At 43.2% G+C, this 18,753-nt stretch overlaps 1 protein-coding gene and 1 long non-coding RNA gene across 2 annotated transcripts; both read right to left on the bottom strand.

The window, feature by feature from the left end:
• Nucleotides 1-356: 356 nt before the first annotated feature.
• LOC138775665 (C-signal-like) lies at nt 357-6,302 on the bottom strand. The gene is made up of 4 exons (XM_069955987.1): nt 6,270-6,302; nt 5,950-6,108; nt 2,521-2,631; nt 357-623 (listed from the first exon to the last, which is right to left on the bottom strand). Exons 1-4 carry the CDS (start codon nt 6,300-6,302, stop codon nt 510-512), a joined length of 417 nt encoding a protein of 138 aa, XP_069812088.1. The 3' UTR covers nt 357-509.
• A 3,602-nt stretch (nt 6,303-9,904) lies between these two features.
• LOC138775666 (uncharacterized) lies at nt 9,905-11,306 on the bottom strand. Its single transcript, XR_011360602.1, has 3 exons — nt 11,232-11,306; nt 10,983-11,136; nt 9,905-10,400 (listed from the first exon to the last, which is right to left on the bottom strand). It is a non-coding gene; the product is annotated as an uncharacterized lncRNA (long non-coding RNA).
• Between the last annotated feature and the right edge of the window lie 7,447 nt (nt 11,307-18,753).

The following is an 18,753-nucleotide window of genomic DNA, read 5'->3' as shown; positions in this document are numbered from 1 at the left end:
ACTGGAGCTTCTAGTGATTATGTTATGGTCACTAAAGGCTGAAGTGCAGCTGAGGAAACAGTCAGGAGCAGGAAGAGGCAAGTGCTGTGTCCCTATACAGCATGCAGCAATTTGAATAGATCGATAGGCAAGGTAGAGTGTGGTCGGCACCACAGCGCGTAATCAGTAGTAACTCTGCAACATATAAATGGTTCCAAAACAGGGTGCTCCAATATACAGTAAATACTAATACATAGAAGAACGTAGAAAAAGATACGGGCACTCACTGGTAAAACTGGAAACTTTATTTAGGCTCAGTTCACAGCGGGAACTGAATAGATCGCTGCACACCCAACCTCCCCATCCGCCCTAAGTCCTGTGCTGTCCAGTTAAAAGGGGTTAATTGACTTAGAGCTATAATCCCCCCCCCCTGATTTTATTAGGTATCACATTAACAACGCAGCAATTGATATAAAATGCAAGAGATGCAACAAATGTAATAACAAATATGTTTACAGAATACAGATATTTCACCAGGGGATCACTTTCCCCTCCCAGCTAATGAAAATTCCAGAATGCTTCTCAGAGAGGCTGTGCAGGACCTTGAGAATTCCTTGGACACTCTGCTCCACTGTTAGAGGGGCCTAAAAAAATCAGATGGAAAAGTTATGATGAGGTTACATGTTGATACCTTTTTTAAGATCTATGCACATCACATCCTGTTGACCGCTTATCCCATCATATTATTGGTAAGTTTGTAACTCACCATCTAAGACTCATTTTTTTTTTTTTTTTTGCGGGCCAGTATTACTTGTTATAGACACCTTTAACTGAAAGAAGAACCAGCAGTTCTCTAGTTTTTGATGTGGTAAAACTGATACGTCATCTTTTTTTTTCAAAGTTAGTCATGTTTTACAGCAGTATACATGGTTTGACTTTTTTTTTTTTTAGCATTTTTATTACATATGACACCTTATTTCACACATAAGTCACTTGACCCCTTCCTAGCTGGGCCAGGTGCAGTGCCTTCCACCAACTGAGCTGAGTGCACTACACCAAGCCCAATAAAGACAAGGTTAAGTCACGTACCCTCTTCCTTGCCAGGCTGGGCTCAGTGGGCTCAGCACAGCCAGTGGGGGACAGTAGCAATCTATACATACTGTTGAGGAGCAGAAACCTGTCAAAATGGAGGGCACAGAGCACCTATCTTTTCCTGCTTTTAGCTGTGTCTTCCTTTGTATTGCATGCTCTAGTGAAGGTCACATGTTCACTAGAGGCTGCAGTGCAGAGGAAGTGAAAATACAAACAGGGAAGGGAAGGTAAGTGTTAGCCTGTGTTCCCACATTGTGTTTATATTAAAAACATAGAAACACTGATTTTTTTTTCAATTTTCTCTCTGTTTTTTGTTTCTCACATACCGGATCCTGAGAACTAGGTCAGATTTGGTGGACTACGTTTATTTTTTTTATTTTTTTCATAAAGTGCTTATGCATAGCTGGATATGCATAAGTAGGCGTTCACATCGGAGACAGAAGCCAGGTAAGCGTAACAGTACACTGAGGGCCAAGGAACACCTCCAGTGCACCAGAGGTTCTAATTTGCACATTTATTTAGGAAAAAATTACTCCAAAACAGCGCCACCTAAAAGAATAAAACTACACAGCGAGGAGCTGGGTGGCTACAGGGACAACCTGCTGATAATTTTCCTTTAAAGTGCCTAGGGTTGCATATACTTCAAATACAGGCCATTTAATGTTTTTTCATTGTATATTGCCGATCATTTTATTTTTCTATTGACAGGCATATTGCTTTATGCTCAAATACTCCTAGATGTTTTCAATTATAATAGAATTCTTATTACACAATCATTATAGTACAATATGCAATTAAGCTTTGCAGAGGGGCATTCAATTCTGTATTTATGTAATTTTAAATGTTTTTTTTTTATTTTAGCCAGTTTACAATAAAGCTATTTTTTTTTTTTTTTGGGGGGGGGGGGGGGGGGGGGGGTCAATATGGTAGCATTTTATTTACTTTGTTCTGTTCATAGGTACAGTATACTCATCTCAAGTGACATAGTCTATCTTGTAGAGCTCGTACAGTTAATTTTTGCTAATAAATTAATTTAGCAAACTTCTCCTCATAAGCTGCTCTTTCCCTTGTATTGTTGACTGCTCACTGTCTTTGAGAATATACATGTATATAACTATATACACACCCAGTATCGGACTGGCCCAGCGGAGGACTGGAGAATCCTCCGGTGGGCCCCCAGCTACGTAACACTGACTGACAGATTGTTTCTCACTGTTTCTTTATGGTGGGCCCCCAGGGTCATTTCTCTGGTGGGCTCCAGGTACCCCAGTCCAACACTGTACACACCAGCCAGACCACTTCTTCTAGAGAATGTGGTGGTTTATAACCTAGACAACGAGCTGTCAACAATGGAAAAGAAAGCATATAACTATGTTAGGTGAGATGAAAATGTCCCTTTAACATAATGATAAATATATATTATATATATATATATATAAATCTACTCACCTGAACACCTCCAAGGTCTGTTTTAACCCATCCTGGATGGAGAGCAGTGCATAAAATACCATCATTCTTGTAACCCTGGGACTGGCACTGTGTCAGCATATTAAGAGCGGCCTGAAACCAAATAACAATTTAAAGTGTCACTGTCATTTGAGAAACTTTTGACATGTCAGAGAACGGGTCCTGGTCCAAGTATTCAGACCTGTAATGATCAGGAGAGTGAGCCCTGTTCTGTGTTGGAAAAAAGAGTAGAGCTCATAACGTAAAGGCCCTATTACACAAAACTATTATTGGCCAATATCAGCCGTTACGGTCAATAATTGTCTTGTGTAATAGAAGTCAGCGATCAGCCGACATGAACCATGTCGGCTGCTTGTTGACTATCATTGTCTTTCAATATGTTGCAACACTTGGGAGACGAATAGCTACCGGCACTGCTTTAATATGTTGCCGTCGCTCCGTGGAATAGAAGCGGCAGCAGCAGACCGCTGCTATCTTCTATGGGCTGCCCAGACGATCCAGCGATCATCCGGGCAGCCCACCACAGCTCTCATTGACCCCTGGCTCTTACCCGCTCGCTATCACACATGTAATAGCAGCAGCAGCGACCAGGGAATGCGGAGTAAGCAATCGCTGACCTGACAGGTCGGTACTCGTTTGCTCCTCTGCATCGCCCTTTGTAATAAGGGGCTTAATACTACCTATATAATTAAATAAATATCAGTGCAATAGGGGCTTTAGTCTATGAACCACAACCTTTTTTTTTTCTTACACAGAGTGGGGAAAGGACGCGCTGCAGCACGGTCCTCTACCCGCTCGTTCTCCCCGATCTTTACAGGTCAGACTCAGACTAATCAAAACCTTTGACATGTCTTTATGACATGTTAAAAGTTTTTCCAAACTACAGTGACACATTAAATGTACAATCACCATCTAGGAAAACTTTACGAGAATTTACTTTTCATAACATTGTTAAAAGCAGGGGATTTATGAGGTGTGGCTTATCATCGTAGTCACTTTGCAGTGAATTTATCAAATTTTGTATTCCTTGGAAAGCCAAAGATGCTCAAATGTATCAAATGGTACCAGTAAAGTTTAGTTCCCGTTCCCAAACCAGTCCACTCTGGGCTGTTGGGTAACTCAAATCTATAGCATTCAGGAAGTTCCATGAACAAGTCCTGTTAATTGCAATTGTAGGCTCATGCAAAGAACTCACTGGCCATCAAACAGCAACTGTTTATTCCAACATAGAATGAGTCTTTCACTGTTTTATTTGTATTATTTTAATCACTATTTGGTCAGTAACCAAAACCAGGAGTGGGTCCAAATTAAAGGAAAATATGCAAAATTTTCAGGTGCTATTCTGATCCGGCTCCATTTCTTGGTGTATGCATGCTCTGGTGCATTACATGCGCTGAACTTGCATGTCACCACCAGAGGCAGAATCAGAAGTGGTGCCCTTCGCCATGCAACCGCAAGCACACAAATGGTTTGCTAGCATCCTACATATATAGAATTGTGGGACAAATTTTTTAGATTGGCATTGGACATTATAAATATTTTGGACATTGTTGTAGAGTACATACTCATTACACTGATTGACATTGATATTGTCCAGTGGAGCTTTTGTATACGCTTGATAACATACAGAAATATGGTTGTAAAGTGTAGCTGTCACATAGATTTTTCTTTTTTATCTGACAAGAGCTAAGTCTAGATCTCGACTGATCAGTAGAAAGAGCAGCGTTGCTTTGCATCTCTCTAGCCACTCTGTATCTATGTGAGCGAGATGGCCCAATAGATTTACATTATACAGTAAGTCCATATGTGTCATGGGAAACACAGTTGAGAGAGAATGCATTGACTTCTCCTGGGTCTTTATCGTAATTGGCCTCGACTAGTGTTGATGAGGGATGAGTGAAATGGGCTTTGTTTATGTATGAAGCAAACTGATTGGCTTTAAAATCCCTCAATGTGGTCCTCCAACTTTTTCCACCAGTCGGAGGAACACATAAAAACTTAGATACAGCTGTGGCTGTATCCATATTTTCCCGGGTAGTCCTTGAGTTGCCTCGACTTTCTCCATAGAGCGGGCAGACAGCAGTAATCAAAAGCCGATCGGTTTTGCTTCATACAAAGCTAAACAAAGCCCACTTTCCTCATCTCTAGTGTTGATCAATTACTAAAATACTCAAGTGCTACTTACTAGAGTTGGGCATTTTTTAACCATGTGCATCAGGGGGTTAAGGTAAAGGGTACTCCAGGCAGGAGGCTTGTTTTCAGTATCGCCGGGTGGGGGTGGATGAAAACAATGTCATCCACTTACCTTCCCATCTGCAGTACTGGGCCCACATCCGGCCCCTCACGTCAGGCGGCTCTTGAGACGTAACATTGGCTGGCCCTCTCAACCATTCAGTAGCAGAGGTGGGGACCCTCCTCATGTCCTGTCTGACACATGATCAGCTAGAGACCAGTTTGATGAGGGACCTAGCATTGGAGCCAGGGAGTAAGTGGATGTCATTGTCTTCATCTGCTCATTCCCCGTCAATACTGAAAAAAAAAAAGGCCCCCCACCTGGAGTACCTCTTTAAGTATAGTTTCAACCCATGGATTTAAGGTTGTGGAATGCATTATGCATTTTTACATCCTTAGGATATGTTCACACTACGTAAACTACGGCCGTAGTTCTCGCCACAGAACTACGTCCGTAGTTTTGAGGGGTGGAACATAGCCTTATTTTCAATGGGATCCGGCCGGAGCGTACACACATCGGAAAAAACTGACTACGGCGCCGGAAAAAACTGACATGTCAGTTTTCTGCGGCCGGAATTCAGTGAATTCCGCCGCAGAAAGACCTGTCAGTTCACACTGGGCCGCTTGCTTCACTGTGGGCTATGGGAAGCTTTGATGCGGGTGCACGCTGATGCGCCCGCATCAGAGCTCTGCGGCCGGAAAGATTACCCAGCGGGGTCACGGAACGGCCAGGTGTTCACGTAGTGTGACATAGCCTGAAAGGGGTATTTCAAGATAAAACTAAATTGCCAGTATTGGGAACCAGTAAGAGATCGCTAAGGGGTCTGACCTCCATACCCCCACCAATCTCCATATTGGTCCGTTGCTCCTCCGTTTTGAACAGCAGCTCCATTCATTTTTTGGGGAGCCACTGGAGAGAGCCGAGCACATCAGTCTTTCACATCACTTTTTCCCGCCGCTCTATTCAAAACAAAGGAGCTGCGGGCTGATATGGAGATCACTGGTAGTACGGAGGCGGACACCTCACGACACGCTTTCAACACGCTTTTAATATTCTGTGCTCACTCGACTTATTTTTGACCAATTAAAACTTTTCATCTGTCTCTATGACATTTTGACAGCACACATTTATCTGTAGCAAAACATACAATGACAGATGTCTTATATTTTACTGCATACCTTGCTGCATCGATAGGGAAGCATTTGGTAAAGGTTGACGGTTTCTGACGCAATCTGTATGGATCCTAACACAGAGGAAACGTTATTATAGCAGACCTGCTCCAACTTAGGTTTTCTCCTGATTTCTTCTGCAGCTTTTTTTAAAAATTGCAGCAATTCCTGAAAAAAAATATTTGCAATTTTTGTAGGTTAAGAAATATATTGTATAATTCTAGTCAATTACAGGTTTAGGCGGTTTCACACGTAGTAACAGTGGGGCGTAAAATTTCTGTCCCGTACATCTCCGGGTGTCTGGGCGGCTGTATTTGAAAACCACTTACGGTCTTATCGTAAGAGTCCGGCCGTAGTGTCATGATGTTTTTTTTTTTTTTCAAAAGCTATTTATGTAATCTTATTCAAATAGCCTTACAAAGTATAAAGGCTTATACTCGCGTAAAACATTGATTGTAAAATGTTTGATTATGCAAGCTCCTTAAGTACTGTTGACAAAGGTCCCTTAAATGCAACTGTGTAATAATTGTGTGACTAATTGACGATGCTTAAAAATAAAAATTAATTTTTAAAAATTCTTCTCAGAGGCAAAAAAGACCTCAGAGGCAGCGCCGTCTGCAGGAGGTGGTGACGGCGATATTGGGTCAACCAATCAATGTTCGGAGGGAGACCCGGGGCCACATTGTTGCCTGTATGGAGATTGACGAACGGTATGTTCGATTTGAACTACATCAAATTCGTCAAATCTTGAATGTAAATTTGCAAATGTAAAGGTACTGTCCACAAAGTTTACCCAAAGTCCATAATTTTATTAGGTTTTTTGTTCATCCTTACAACGTTTGATGTTAATTTCAAAATTTGTAAACAGTATTTTTTTGATGACATTCTTTCTATGATGTGTGTTTGTGGTTGTTAATAGTAGTGGATCAATATTTTCTAAATTTGTTGCAGACATCCCTGACAAGTTCCAGGACTGCGTGAGACTCTGCCTATGGAGGCCTTTGATAATTTACTTTCCATTTTGACCCCACATCTCCAGAGACAGGACACCTACATGCGGAAATCCATCCCTCCTGTGGGACGTCTGCTCATAACGTTAAGGTGAAGATGCTTTATTTTAATGCGAACTATTTGTTTCATGTAATTGTAGTGAAATCTAATATAGTGTTAAATATGTAATAATTTAATATGTAGCTGAATGTGAAATAGAATCATAAAATACTATTTTTCATTTTTTCACAGATTCTTGGCGACAGGGGAGAGTTATGTATCGTTGCACCTCCAATTCAGGGTTGGTACGTCCACCATCTCTGGAATTGTGAGTTGCACGTGCGCCGTGATCTGGGAGCATTTGCAGCCCATCGTGATGCCCAGTCCGACCCGGGAGATTTGGTTGCAGTCAGCAGCAGGCTTTCAGTCTGTGGCCAATTTCCCCAAACTGTATAGGGGCGGTTGATGGTAAGCACATACGTGTGAAGCAACCACCGCGATCAGGATCACAGTATTTCAATTATAAGGAAATTTTTTTCTGTGGTCCTGATCGCGGTTGTTGATTCCACGTATCGTTTCCTTGCCATCGACGTCGGCTTCCTATGGCAGTACTGGGGACTCCCCGGGGCGCTACTGAGATCAGAGTTTGGGCGGCGCATACTCTTAGATCACGTGACTCTACCTCCTCCCACTCCTCTTCCGGGTACCCACGCATCCCGCTCCATTCGTCATGGTAGGGGATCAAGCCTTCCCTTTACTCAACAACCTGCTGCGCCCTTACCCACGGGAAGAGGGCTGGATGAACGGGGGAGACTATTTAACCGGAGGCTGAGCCGGGCACGTAACTTCGTGGAGTGCGCCTTCGGGATCATGACTAGTCAGTGGAGAGTGTTTACCACTGCCCTGCAGTTGAAATTGGCCACAGTTGACATGGTCATTAAAGCTGCCTGTGTTCTCCACAACTACCTTCGGGACTATGCTCCCACCCCGGAGGGTGAACGTGGAGACACTGCCAGCTTTTAGTGCCCCTATCAACTATGGCCAAGGGAGACAACTCAACCGCGGGGATAGTGGTCAGGAACCTCTTTGCTGACTACTTCATGACTCCTGAAGGCGCCGTGCCCGTGCCCCTTTCACAGCCTCCCTTATGAGCCACGGCCACAGGACTGATGTTTTCCCGCATGTATGTCACCTGTCTCTGGATGTGTGTTTTTTATTTTCTTTTGTTGTTTGAACCCGATGTATTGGTTGATATTTAATTTTCATTCTCTTTTTACTAAAACAAAAAATATATTTTCTTATTCGACTAAACAATGTGTCTGCCTTTCAATGTATGTAAAACATGTTGTGTGTTCCCACATAGTATGTGTTCGAAAATACACATTACCTCACTCGATATACTACTGGCCGTAATTATCGAGCATGGTCACATCATGCTAATGTTAATTGTATAGGTCCTTTGAACCTAGTGTGCTGAAAGATTGATGTGATCAAAACATGTGCATTTCCTATGGAAGTGACCAGCAGGGTGCGCACCTATATGTCTAACTTTCTAGTGTGGGATATGTAACAGGATCTGATATCTTCTAGTGCCACAGTCCATCTCACTTCTTAACAATCACTATTAACACACCACATATATCCCTCCACACATCACCCAGGTGCGCCAGCTGGATGTGGTCTACTTAGGTTGCGGTTCAAAAATATTATTTTATCATCCATTTTTTTTCTGTAAAAACACAGAAGAGTGTATTCAAAGATTAGAAATCTCGCTCTTTACTTGATCACCTGTTCCTTGTCTACAGTCATCTCCTGGAGTTTCTTATCCAAAATCCATCACATCAATCTGCCAGTGTAAACGCTACATTATGTAGTTTATTGTGTGTACGTTTATATATCCTCCACTTTGTACATATGACCACATGCTGGATGTCCTGCAGGAGGAGATTTCTACTACCATCGGACATAGAGCTCTATGTGGAAATGATAGTGTCATGATAATAACATTAATGTCCCAAAATATGTTAGTGCTCATCACAAGCCTCTCCTGCTCTGGCCACTTCCTGCCTTGGCTACAGATGTCAGCATAGAGCAGGCTCAGACCCTCAAAAGAAGGAATCGCAGCATTCACTACATCTTCGCTAGTGGCTTCACAATACGTGTATTTCACTCAGTATAGCTAACAAAAACAGCAGTGGATTCTAAACACCCAAAGGATCTCGACACAATGTTGTAATGTTGTGGATGTGCGCCATTAAACACTAAATAAGGACATTTCCAAATAACATCCATTCTTAGAAAAAAACTTAGCAATATTTCACTTTAAATGGCGCACAGCCACTCTATTTCTACACTTGTGTGAACACAGCCTTTGGTTTTTAAGCCACTACTGGTTTTGTTAACAATACTGACCAAAATATACTGACTCAAATACACGTATTGTGAACCTACTACGAACATGTATGTGAATGTTGCGATTCCTTGTTTGTCATGTATGACAGTGCCTCTCTGCTGCCATCTGTGGCCAAGGCAGAGGAAGTGGCCACAGCAGGAGAGTGTTGGCCTGATAAATGAAATACTTAACTACATTATAATATTTCCTATCATGACACATTCATTTTAACACATACAGCAATGTCTCACATATGATTAGAAATATTCTCCTGAAGGACATCCAGCATGTGTTCATTTTCTACTAACGTAAAGCATACAACAAAATTTTATAAGACACAATAGCAACATTCAATACAGCTTTCTATGCAAACAAAGTCCACTAAGTATTTTGAAGCGTATTTCGTAGTTCCTTAGTGGCAGTCAATAATCATTTGTTTTTTTAACCCTTAAACACTAAAACATAAACAAGTAAAAAATAAGATTTCGGGAAACAACAAGATATGTCGCAATGGATTTATTACATGTCAAAAAATAAAACATTCACATGATAGTGTGTGTGGGTGGATGTGGGCGAGGGGTGTGTGGAGACTACTTTGGACCATGTTGACAGAAGTTAGAATAGTGTGCAGAGGCAATAGTGTGGGCATATGTGAAGGACACAGCCAGCCTGACTGTATTCTGGCACCACAAAAATAAAAGGGACATCCCAATCCCCCCCAAGCTGTTATTGTCATCCCTAGCTAATGTGATGCCAGACCTTCTAAACAGTGTGTTATTGATGTGGTCCTGGTGCACACAAATGTTAGGAAATTATTAATGCTAGTAAGGCGCGGTTGGCACTAAGGCCCTACAGTGTAGCAGACAAGGGGTGGTGGTTGGTGTAGCTGAGGAGAGGGAGTGCGGAACAAACACAAATGTTGTTGGACGGTCAAGGCACATGTCACTCTCTCTCGCCAGGCTCCACAGGACCCTCTTGACATCTTGGTGGTGGAGTCCTGGCCAACCCCTCTGCCAGATTAGGTGCTTCATTCTCTTCATCCGATGAGGCCTCTGCTGGTTGCTGAACTACTTGTGGTCTGAGGAGAAAACAACACTGGTCACTATCTAAGATGGCACTTTTGTTTAAGGACATATTTAGCCAGATAACTAAAATGGAGGCATCCAATGCAGGATTACACTCTGCCTGCTTTCACACTATTTTCTATGTACGAGGTGCCACACTAGAACTTTTTACAATATATTCACACACTGTTGACCCAAAATGTGGGTCTTCACAAGGCCACCCGAGTGGAACATTAGTTTACTCTATGGACACATTGCGTACATTGTTTAAACATTATGAAGACAGTCCACGCTATTGGCATAACTGCCATTTCATGTTCTGGATTAGATCCTGGAGGATCAAAAGCTGTTCCCAAAGCGGTTAGGCCAGGCTGCATTTGTTAGTTATCTGGTGTCCAGCAGGGGGCGCCTCATCTTCCCGAAATCGAGATTACTCTAAAGTGTTCACTAAATATACTGCTCCCCCTGCTGGAGCCTCGATGTATACAATCTATATAAATCTAACACATGTCTATGTCTGCACACATAAGACACTGAGCTACTTCCATCATCATCTGCTACTACCATGGACACATGCAATTAACACACACACTTACCTGCGGCGTCTGGGGGAATTCAAAATGAAACGCAGCATTGGGGCAAAACGCAAAGCGGCCAGTTCTTCTTGGGCGGCCCCACGCCTGATCAGCTGCCGTCGCTGCCTGATGAATCGGTCCCTCACACTGGACCACCTGGTCTCCACATAGTTAGCTTCAAGCAAAAGCATCCACAATTAGGAATATAATCAGCGTCAGGTGACCATAACACTCGAGTTAATGGTTTGCCACAGTGGCTAAACAACTTACCAATTATCCATTGCTGTAATTAGTATGCTGGTCCCAATCTGGGTATACAATCCGGGCAACCTCCCTCCATGGCGGCACTCCGTGTTAGCCGGCTTCTGTACCCAGGCGCAGGGCCGTCCCATAGCACTGGCCGAGCATGGACCTGAAAAATCCAAAATAATTACAGTAACGTCTTAGAAATATTAGTCAATAAGGTCAGAGCTACTACACCCATGTCACATGCTACACGCCATGTTTGATTGTAAATAGTACGTCACTTATGTGGGTGGGGTCTCCAGCTTCACCTGCAGCAACTCCCTCCCTCCCATGATGTTTGCTGGCGCCACATATCATATACACAGTACACTACTACTCACATCATGTCCTCATAGTATTTGCCCTAAATATATGTGCTTACTACTAGGGAATGGAAGGCCACAATCCGGCGCGGGGGTCTGGGATCGGATAGCGACACGGGGGGACACGGCCTCCTCTCTGTAGTCTCGCCACCTCAGCACTGGGCGTAGCGGGGGTGGGGGGGGGTTAACTATTGCGTGTCGTGGTGCTCGGCGAATTGCTATGTGACACCATGTAACGATGCTCAGCTTACCCATTTCTGTCCGGCATTGTCACGTCGTAAGCCGCTGCACTACAAGTGCCATAATGGTCGGCCACGCCTCTTTGAACGTGGCTGCTGCGGATTGTGTGTGCTTCCGACGTTACAACGCCTGACAAAGTACAAAGCAGAGCAGCGCTAAAAGCCAAAATACTCATTAGCCGAGCAGTGAACAGAATTAGCACAGCACACCAAACACTCCGGCTAAACAACAACCCCGCTACGCACACTGATGACGTGCATGTACTACAGAGAGGGGGCGTGTCCACGCTGTGTCGCTAGCCTATAGCATCATCAGCCTGCGCCGGATCTTGTGCGTGATTTGCGTACTATTTAAGCGACCTCCTTATGATGACACTATCAGCACATTATATGGTAGGATTTCTACTATGTATGTGCCGCCAACAACCATCATGGAGGGAGGAGGGGGAGGAGGGAGGAGGGAGGAGGGAGGAGGGAGGAGGGAGGAGGGAGGAGGGAGGAGGGGAGGAGGAGAGAAGGGAGAGAGTTCGCTGCACGGCCATCTCGCTAAGAGCAATCCTAAGTCACGCCCTGTTTGCCCAACAACATGTGCTATTACAAGGACAATTCCTCGACCAGCCATTACTTACAAATCTCGCCTAAAATACGATGTGCGTTACATGGTCCGAAAGAGCTAACACATTCACAGATTTGGAGGAGACACACACATCTGAAAAGACTCATGCAGTCATTGCTGGATTTCAAGCGCCCCCTGATGGCAAACACATAGGAATTACACACAATCGTACTTACATAAACTACTCGGAGCGATGTATCGTGCCACTAAATGACTATAGACAATCGTACACATAAAATAAATATTATCTAGCATCTATGATCATTACATAATCGATTTGTTTTCACTAAATTATTTACCACTTAAACAGGATGCAATTACAGATGTGACTTTTGGACATCACAAAAAGCGATATAAAAGACAAGACTTGTAAATTACATGTATGTAAATGTGACTCACACAACAAATGACAGTCATACATTAAGTCACGGCCACACAACTATCTTCTCCGAGTCCAAAGGACGATCGAAATCTTTCTATCGATGATCTTATCTATGTATAAAGCACTCCCAACAGCTCCAGAAAATACTTACTTCACTGATCAGCTGGCCGACGGCTATAAACAGACCGATCAGGATACATCTCGGGCTCCATGAATCACTCCGGCTTTGTTGTCCAAATCACTTCTTCTTCCAGCGACGGTTTTCAAAGTGCAGATTCTTACAATGCAGACACATCCTAAATAACCTTGGCTTCTACCCATAGGAACTCAAAATGATACATTTGTTATCTCCATCCAGTCACGGACACGGCCTAGGTGAAGCCTGGACACAAACAGTTGTTACATTCATCCCTGTATTTTGAGTTATATTTAAAAATATACAAGGACAATTACAAAATAAGACCGTGAGAAATGTGTGGCAAACAATATTTCTCTCATGGCTAAGCTTCAAATAAATAATTCCTTTCTTCTATCATCCTATGTCAAGGCCAAATGGCCAATCCTGCTCTCATCACACAGGTGCAACTAGCCACAGTGCAGGGTGGCACTCAGATACATGCACTAACAATGCTATATAACATTTGGCCACTTCTCCAAGAAATGGACCACAAACACAACATTCCTTTCCCTTCCGGCCCAAAGGCACCTGCAAAGGTCCAGGACACATGTCCACTCTCTGACAAGGCCGAGAGCACACCTGTACCAACGATACCTCATACCCAGCCCTCAGGCCAGGCACTCACTGGTCGTCAGTTAACTGCAAACTAAGGTGTAATCTCCAGAAGGAGAAAACTGGTGCTCAGCCATGAAATGACCACAGAACAACACGTTTGTTATTCCTAGATTCATTCCTTACACCCCTTTGTTTGCACCATGTCGTACCTGCTTGCCGCTTGGGCCCCACGATTTCTGTGATCCATTCTATATTGGAGCTACCGAACCGGTGGATCAGCCCAGCCACTATCTCCATATGTGAGCGAACACACTCATTTACATATGCAAATAACCAGCCCTTGGCGGCAAAGGCCACTGTTGACTAGAAATCAACGTTAGTTTTCACTTTGGTTACTGACAGGGTTACGAAATTTTGAATTACCATATGAAATAGAGGCTTTGTATTCAGACTGATAAAGTGTTGCCATCTGTATACATGGCTAAAATAGGCATGTCGCATTAATGCAAATCATTACGCGAAACAAAGTGCACAACCAGCTAAGCTTTTTCTGGGAGAGGTGAAAAAATGAGAGATTATATAAATACACAAGGAATTTTATTCAAAAACATTCTCAGACTTGCCAAGCAATATGATGTCACAATAGTAAAGTCAAAGTTAGATTAGGACAGAGGGGGAAGGGCGCATGAAGCTGCAGCTTACTGCAGACAGATCATTGCATTCTGCTGCAGGCTCCCAAAGGCCGATCTCGCTGGGCCAGTCTAGGAGCAGACTATCAGATATTCATCCAGCACACACTGAGTCAATGATTAGCGTAGTGACACAACATGTTAATAAAAGCCTGAGACTTGTGGGAAATGTTACATATATATCGTCAACACATCCATTAACTGCACTATGTGCAAAGGCCAAACCAATACAAACATAATAATGGTTAATTTTTAGCTTTTTAAACTGAAAACATGTGAATAGATCCTTGATGTATCCTTGGCAAGGCTTTAGGCCTCTCCATGTGTGAAATGTGGATTTTATTCTAGGATACAGTACATTGTGTAAGCGCGCGGTACTTTAGTAACCTTGAGCCAAATCACTACATTACACCTCCCAATCGAGAGAGAACAACGCAGATGTGTGTGGAAGAATGTCAACTATTCGACTTACACACACACACAATGTAGCATTGTTTTTCTCCAGGCCAAATGTAGTTTGGATTTTATTGTTTGATCATTAAAATACTTATAATGTTGAATTAAATATTATATCTAAAATAATTTTACACCAAACTCTGCATGTTCTGTATGAAATATCACATTAAACCCATTATTGTGTATAAAGGTTAACAAAAAGGATACATTTCACAAATCAACCTTCTGTGCAAGATGCTGAGTCAAACATAGGCAACAAAAGTCAGTAATGGATGTAAAAACCGGACACATCAGGACACTTGCATTTAGGAACTCATCTATTTGTATGACAGTCCTTTTTTTTCCTTATTGACGTTTAAATGTAGTGACATATTGGTTCTGCTAACAAGGGCCCCTACACACAAGAACCATTCGCCCTGGAGATAGCTAAAGGAAAGACATTATGATTTTACTTTTTTCTATAGATTCTTTTAAATGAGGATCTTAGCAAACTGTTTTTTCAAACAGAGTGTACCATGTCACCCCGGTAAGGTGTCCTCAGGGACATGGACCCTACTCTACCCTAACACAAAATGACCTCTCTGGGCCTGAAAAAGGAGACCACTTGCCATAAACCAAAAAAAAAAAAAAATAAAAAAAAAAAAAAAAAAATAGAAAAATTAAACCAAAAAAATATAATAATATTATGATGTATTGCCTCATACATCACATAGTAGAAATCATAAACGTCGTGGGTAACGAGATGTCCGAGAGCGCCGTCCACGCCGTGGCTGGCGCCTAGGAACGGCCCTAGTACCCTCAGATGGAGGGGGCATGGCACCAGGTGGCTCTGGGGACAATGCTGGGGGGACAAGGGGGGAGAGAGGTGGGTGCACAGGTGGGGGCGCAGTGGTCTCGGGGAAAAGAAAGCCCTCCGGCGGGATATGTGGCCTCCGTGAGTGTAACCCATACACAGATTGTAGGAGGACGCCCACATAGCAAGGGTCGGGGAAAGTATCGGGGTCAATCTGCTCGTGACACGACAGCAGCACTTCTGTAACCATCCGCGCACTACGTGCCAGATTAGTAGGGAGATTCCGTAAACGGACTCCCAGATAGTAGCAGAAGAAATCATTCTGATCATCTCCTCCATCAAACCGCCTGACAAAGTTGACGACAGATTGATCCAACTCACTCAGTGCTGAATGAGCTTCTTCTTGCTCCCGACGCCTCATGGTGGTGGTAGTAGTGGGCCTCGTGAGTGGCTGACGTGGCCGAGCTGCCAGGGGCACACCACTAGGACCTGCACCAGATGTTGATGGTGCTGCAGCCTCCTCCTCTTCGTGCATGGAAGTCGAGCCAGAAGGTCCTGGCATCGGCTCCGTGCCCTCAGAAAGAGTAGGACTGCCAGGCTCCTGTGATGGCGGGTGGCGTGGCACAATCCCCCTCCTGCTGTGATGCTGCAACATCAGAACCAGCAGCATCCTGTCCTCCCGGTGGGTCTGCGAAATTGCCACTGGTTCTGTGGAGAGACAGAAAGGTTAGCTAATATGGACACATTCATAAAGGTACTTCATATATCGAATGTTTAAGTTTTGATAACATACAGTATGTCGAAATGTGTGTTTGGTAACACGAAGACATTATGTAGTACTATGCGCATCCTATGTTAGGACATACAACTATTTATATTAACTCATTCACATTAGTGTTTTCTAATAAACTTAAACAAAAAAACATTAGCCAAAAATGTTCCCCGTTCTGAGTGTGGAAACAATGCTCTCATCTTCAGGGCATGTTGTGGGCATGGAACCATTCTGGTGACAACACAACAACAAGTGTTTTTTAATGTGGCCCAGCAGGGAGAGGAGCCTGAGTTAGTCATGTGACCAGATACACAAGCGGCCAGTAAGAGGCCTGTGTACCTGTCATAGATCCCCGCAGGCCACACTGAGACAGTGACAGAGCAGCAGGCCGCCCAGCATTGAGTATAAAGGAAGTGAATAGTGTGGGCCGGAGAACAGCTCTCGGACTGCTTAGTACTGTAGGACACTAAATATAAAACATTATCCGCTGCATAGAAACAGCCATTTCATTCACCATGCTTACTGGCTCTGCCACCTACAGCACACGCTAAACAACTGAGGGAGTGACCGTGATCTGCAAAAATCACGAGATGTTGTTCTAGCGCCATGACAGAAACTAACATATTTTAGAGAAATGACAGGATGTTGAAGCACGAGTCAGAGTGGTGTGTAAGCATTTGTTTGAGTGTGAGCAAAGGGGACTATTGTGATTGGTCAGGATACATTAACCCTCTCTGGACAGTCACATACACCAGCATGAAGGCTAACAAACATGACACAACTAGGGCCTTATAAAGAATGGCAATAGTGTATGTAGTCAAATTATCGGGATACATTAAAGATAATTGTCTGCACATTCCTATAAAACATATACATAAAGAGGCAGATTGGTGAAATCGGATGAGATTATCTGCTAGTGAGTATGGACCAGGTTCTGCTGAACAACCAAAGGCAGAATTAAAATTCATTACTCCCATATAACATTTTATCTCATGTATTACATATTGTACACTATATGATACTATATACATTATGGAATAAGAAAAATATACTTACTGCCGTTGACTGCGGCTCGGGATAAAATCCAACAAAGGCGCATAGCGCATGGAGATCGGCTCCCCACCCCTCTCCTCCGTGCGTATCGCCCGTTGGTACTGGTCCCTGACACTAGACCAGCGTGTCTCCACTGCTCGGACTGACAAAAGCAAAGATTTATTAGAAATAGATAGATTTTAATAATTGATAGATATTTCGAGGTCTTGGTAGAAATATCGGACATTGTTCTCACAATTTTATGTCATACATTATTTGACAACACGACATACCCATCCGCAGCTGCTCGCTGTCCGTCACATCGCCCCACTGTGGGACTACCACAGCCGCTATCGTCTCCCACGTCTCGCGACGCAGGACGCGGTCGTGGTAGCCACGCACAGTCAAGTCCCACAAATGGGGACGGGACCGCACCTGAAAAATTATATAGAAAGACAGAAATCACTAGACATCTCCATCTGACTTCACCTCTCTGTGTGTCTACATCGATTAGAATAAGAACATGTTTTCCATTATGACATTACATAGAGTGGTGTTGGGATTCCAACAGACCACCTGTGTAATCTAAGGAACACAGCCTAATAACCACTGAGCCAAGACTCACTAAACCAAGGAATGCCAGAACTCTTTGAACACACTTCTGAAAACATACCAAGATTGGTGTCTAATGATTGAATTTAGGAAAGGCTTTGTATCTTAACTAGCACTAATTAGTAGGCCACAAGACCAGATCAATGCCAGCTTTGCATTCACACCTGATGAAAGAGAAAATCAACATTGTTTCGAAAATACATGAACACATGTGCAAACGAGTGAAGCTAACTATTTCACTGCTGCGGTGTTTGTTCTGGTGTGTGTGTGGTGTTTTGTTATCTTAGTGTGTGGATAAAACATGTCACAACGACTATGGTTAGAGATCTCGACATTTTGTAATAACTATGGTCAACATTTATGTATTAAACAGTCGCTGATATAGAGTGACAAATATATTTTAATAATTAAATACATGTAAGGTTAGGTATAGCATTAGGTCGAACATTCGAGGAGGAGCACACAATAACATGAAACTACGTGCAAAAACGAGCTACATGAAAACGCATCCAAAACGCAACCTTGCTCGACTCGATTTGCAAAAGATTCCACAAACATTACTTGACTATACTGTGTACGGTGTAGTGCGCACGCTTACTCAGATTCACATGCACTATATCACACAAAAAACGCATCAAAAACGCAACCTTGCTCGACTCGATTTGCAAAAGATTCCACAAACATTACTTGACTATACTGTGTACGGTGTAGTGCGCACGCTTACTCAGATTCACATGCACTATATCACACAAAAAACGCATCAAAAACGCAACCTTGCTAGACTCGATTTGCAAAAGATTCCACAAACATTACTTGACTATACTGTGTACGGTGTAGTGCGCACGCTTACTCAGATTCAC

The sequence above is a fragment of the Dendropsophus ebraccatus genome, unplaced genomic scaffold (assembly GCF_027789765.1).
Source record: "Dendropsophus ebraccatus isolate aDenEbr1 unplaced genomic scaffold, aDenEbr1.pat pat_scaffold_1830_ctg1, whole genome shotgun sequence".
Lineage (NCBI taxonomy): Eukaryota > Metazoa > Chordata > Amphibia > Anura > Hylidae > Dendropsophus > Dendropsophus ebraccatus.
This window is presented reverse-complemented; position numbering and strand designations above follow the sequence as displayed.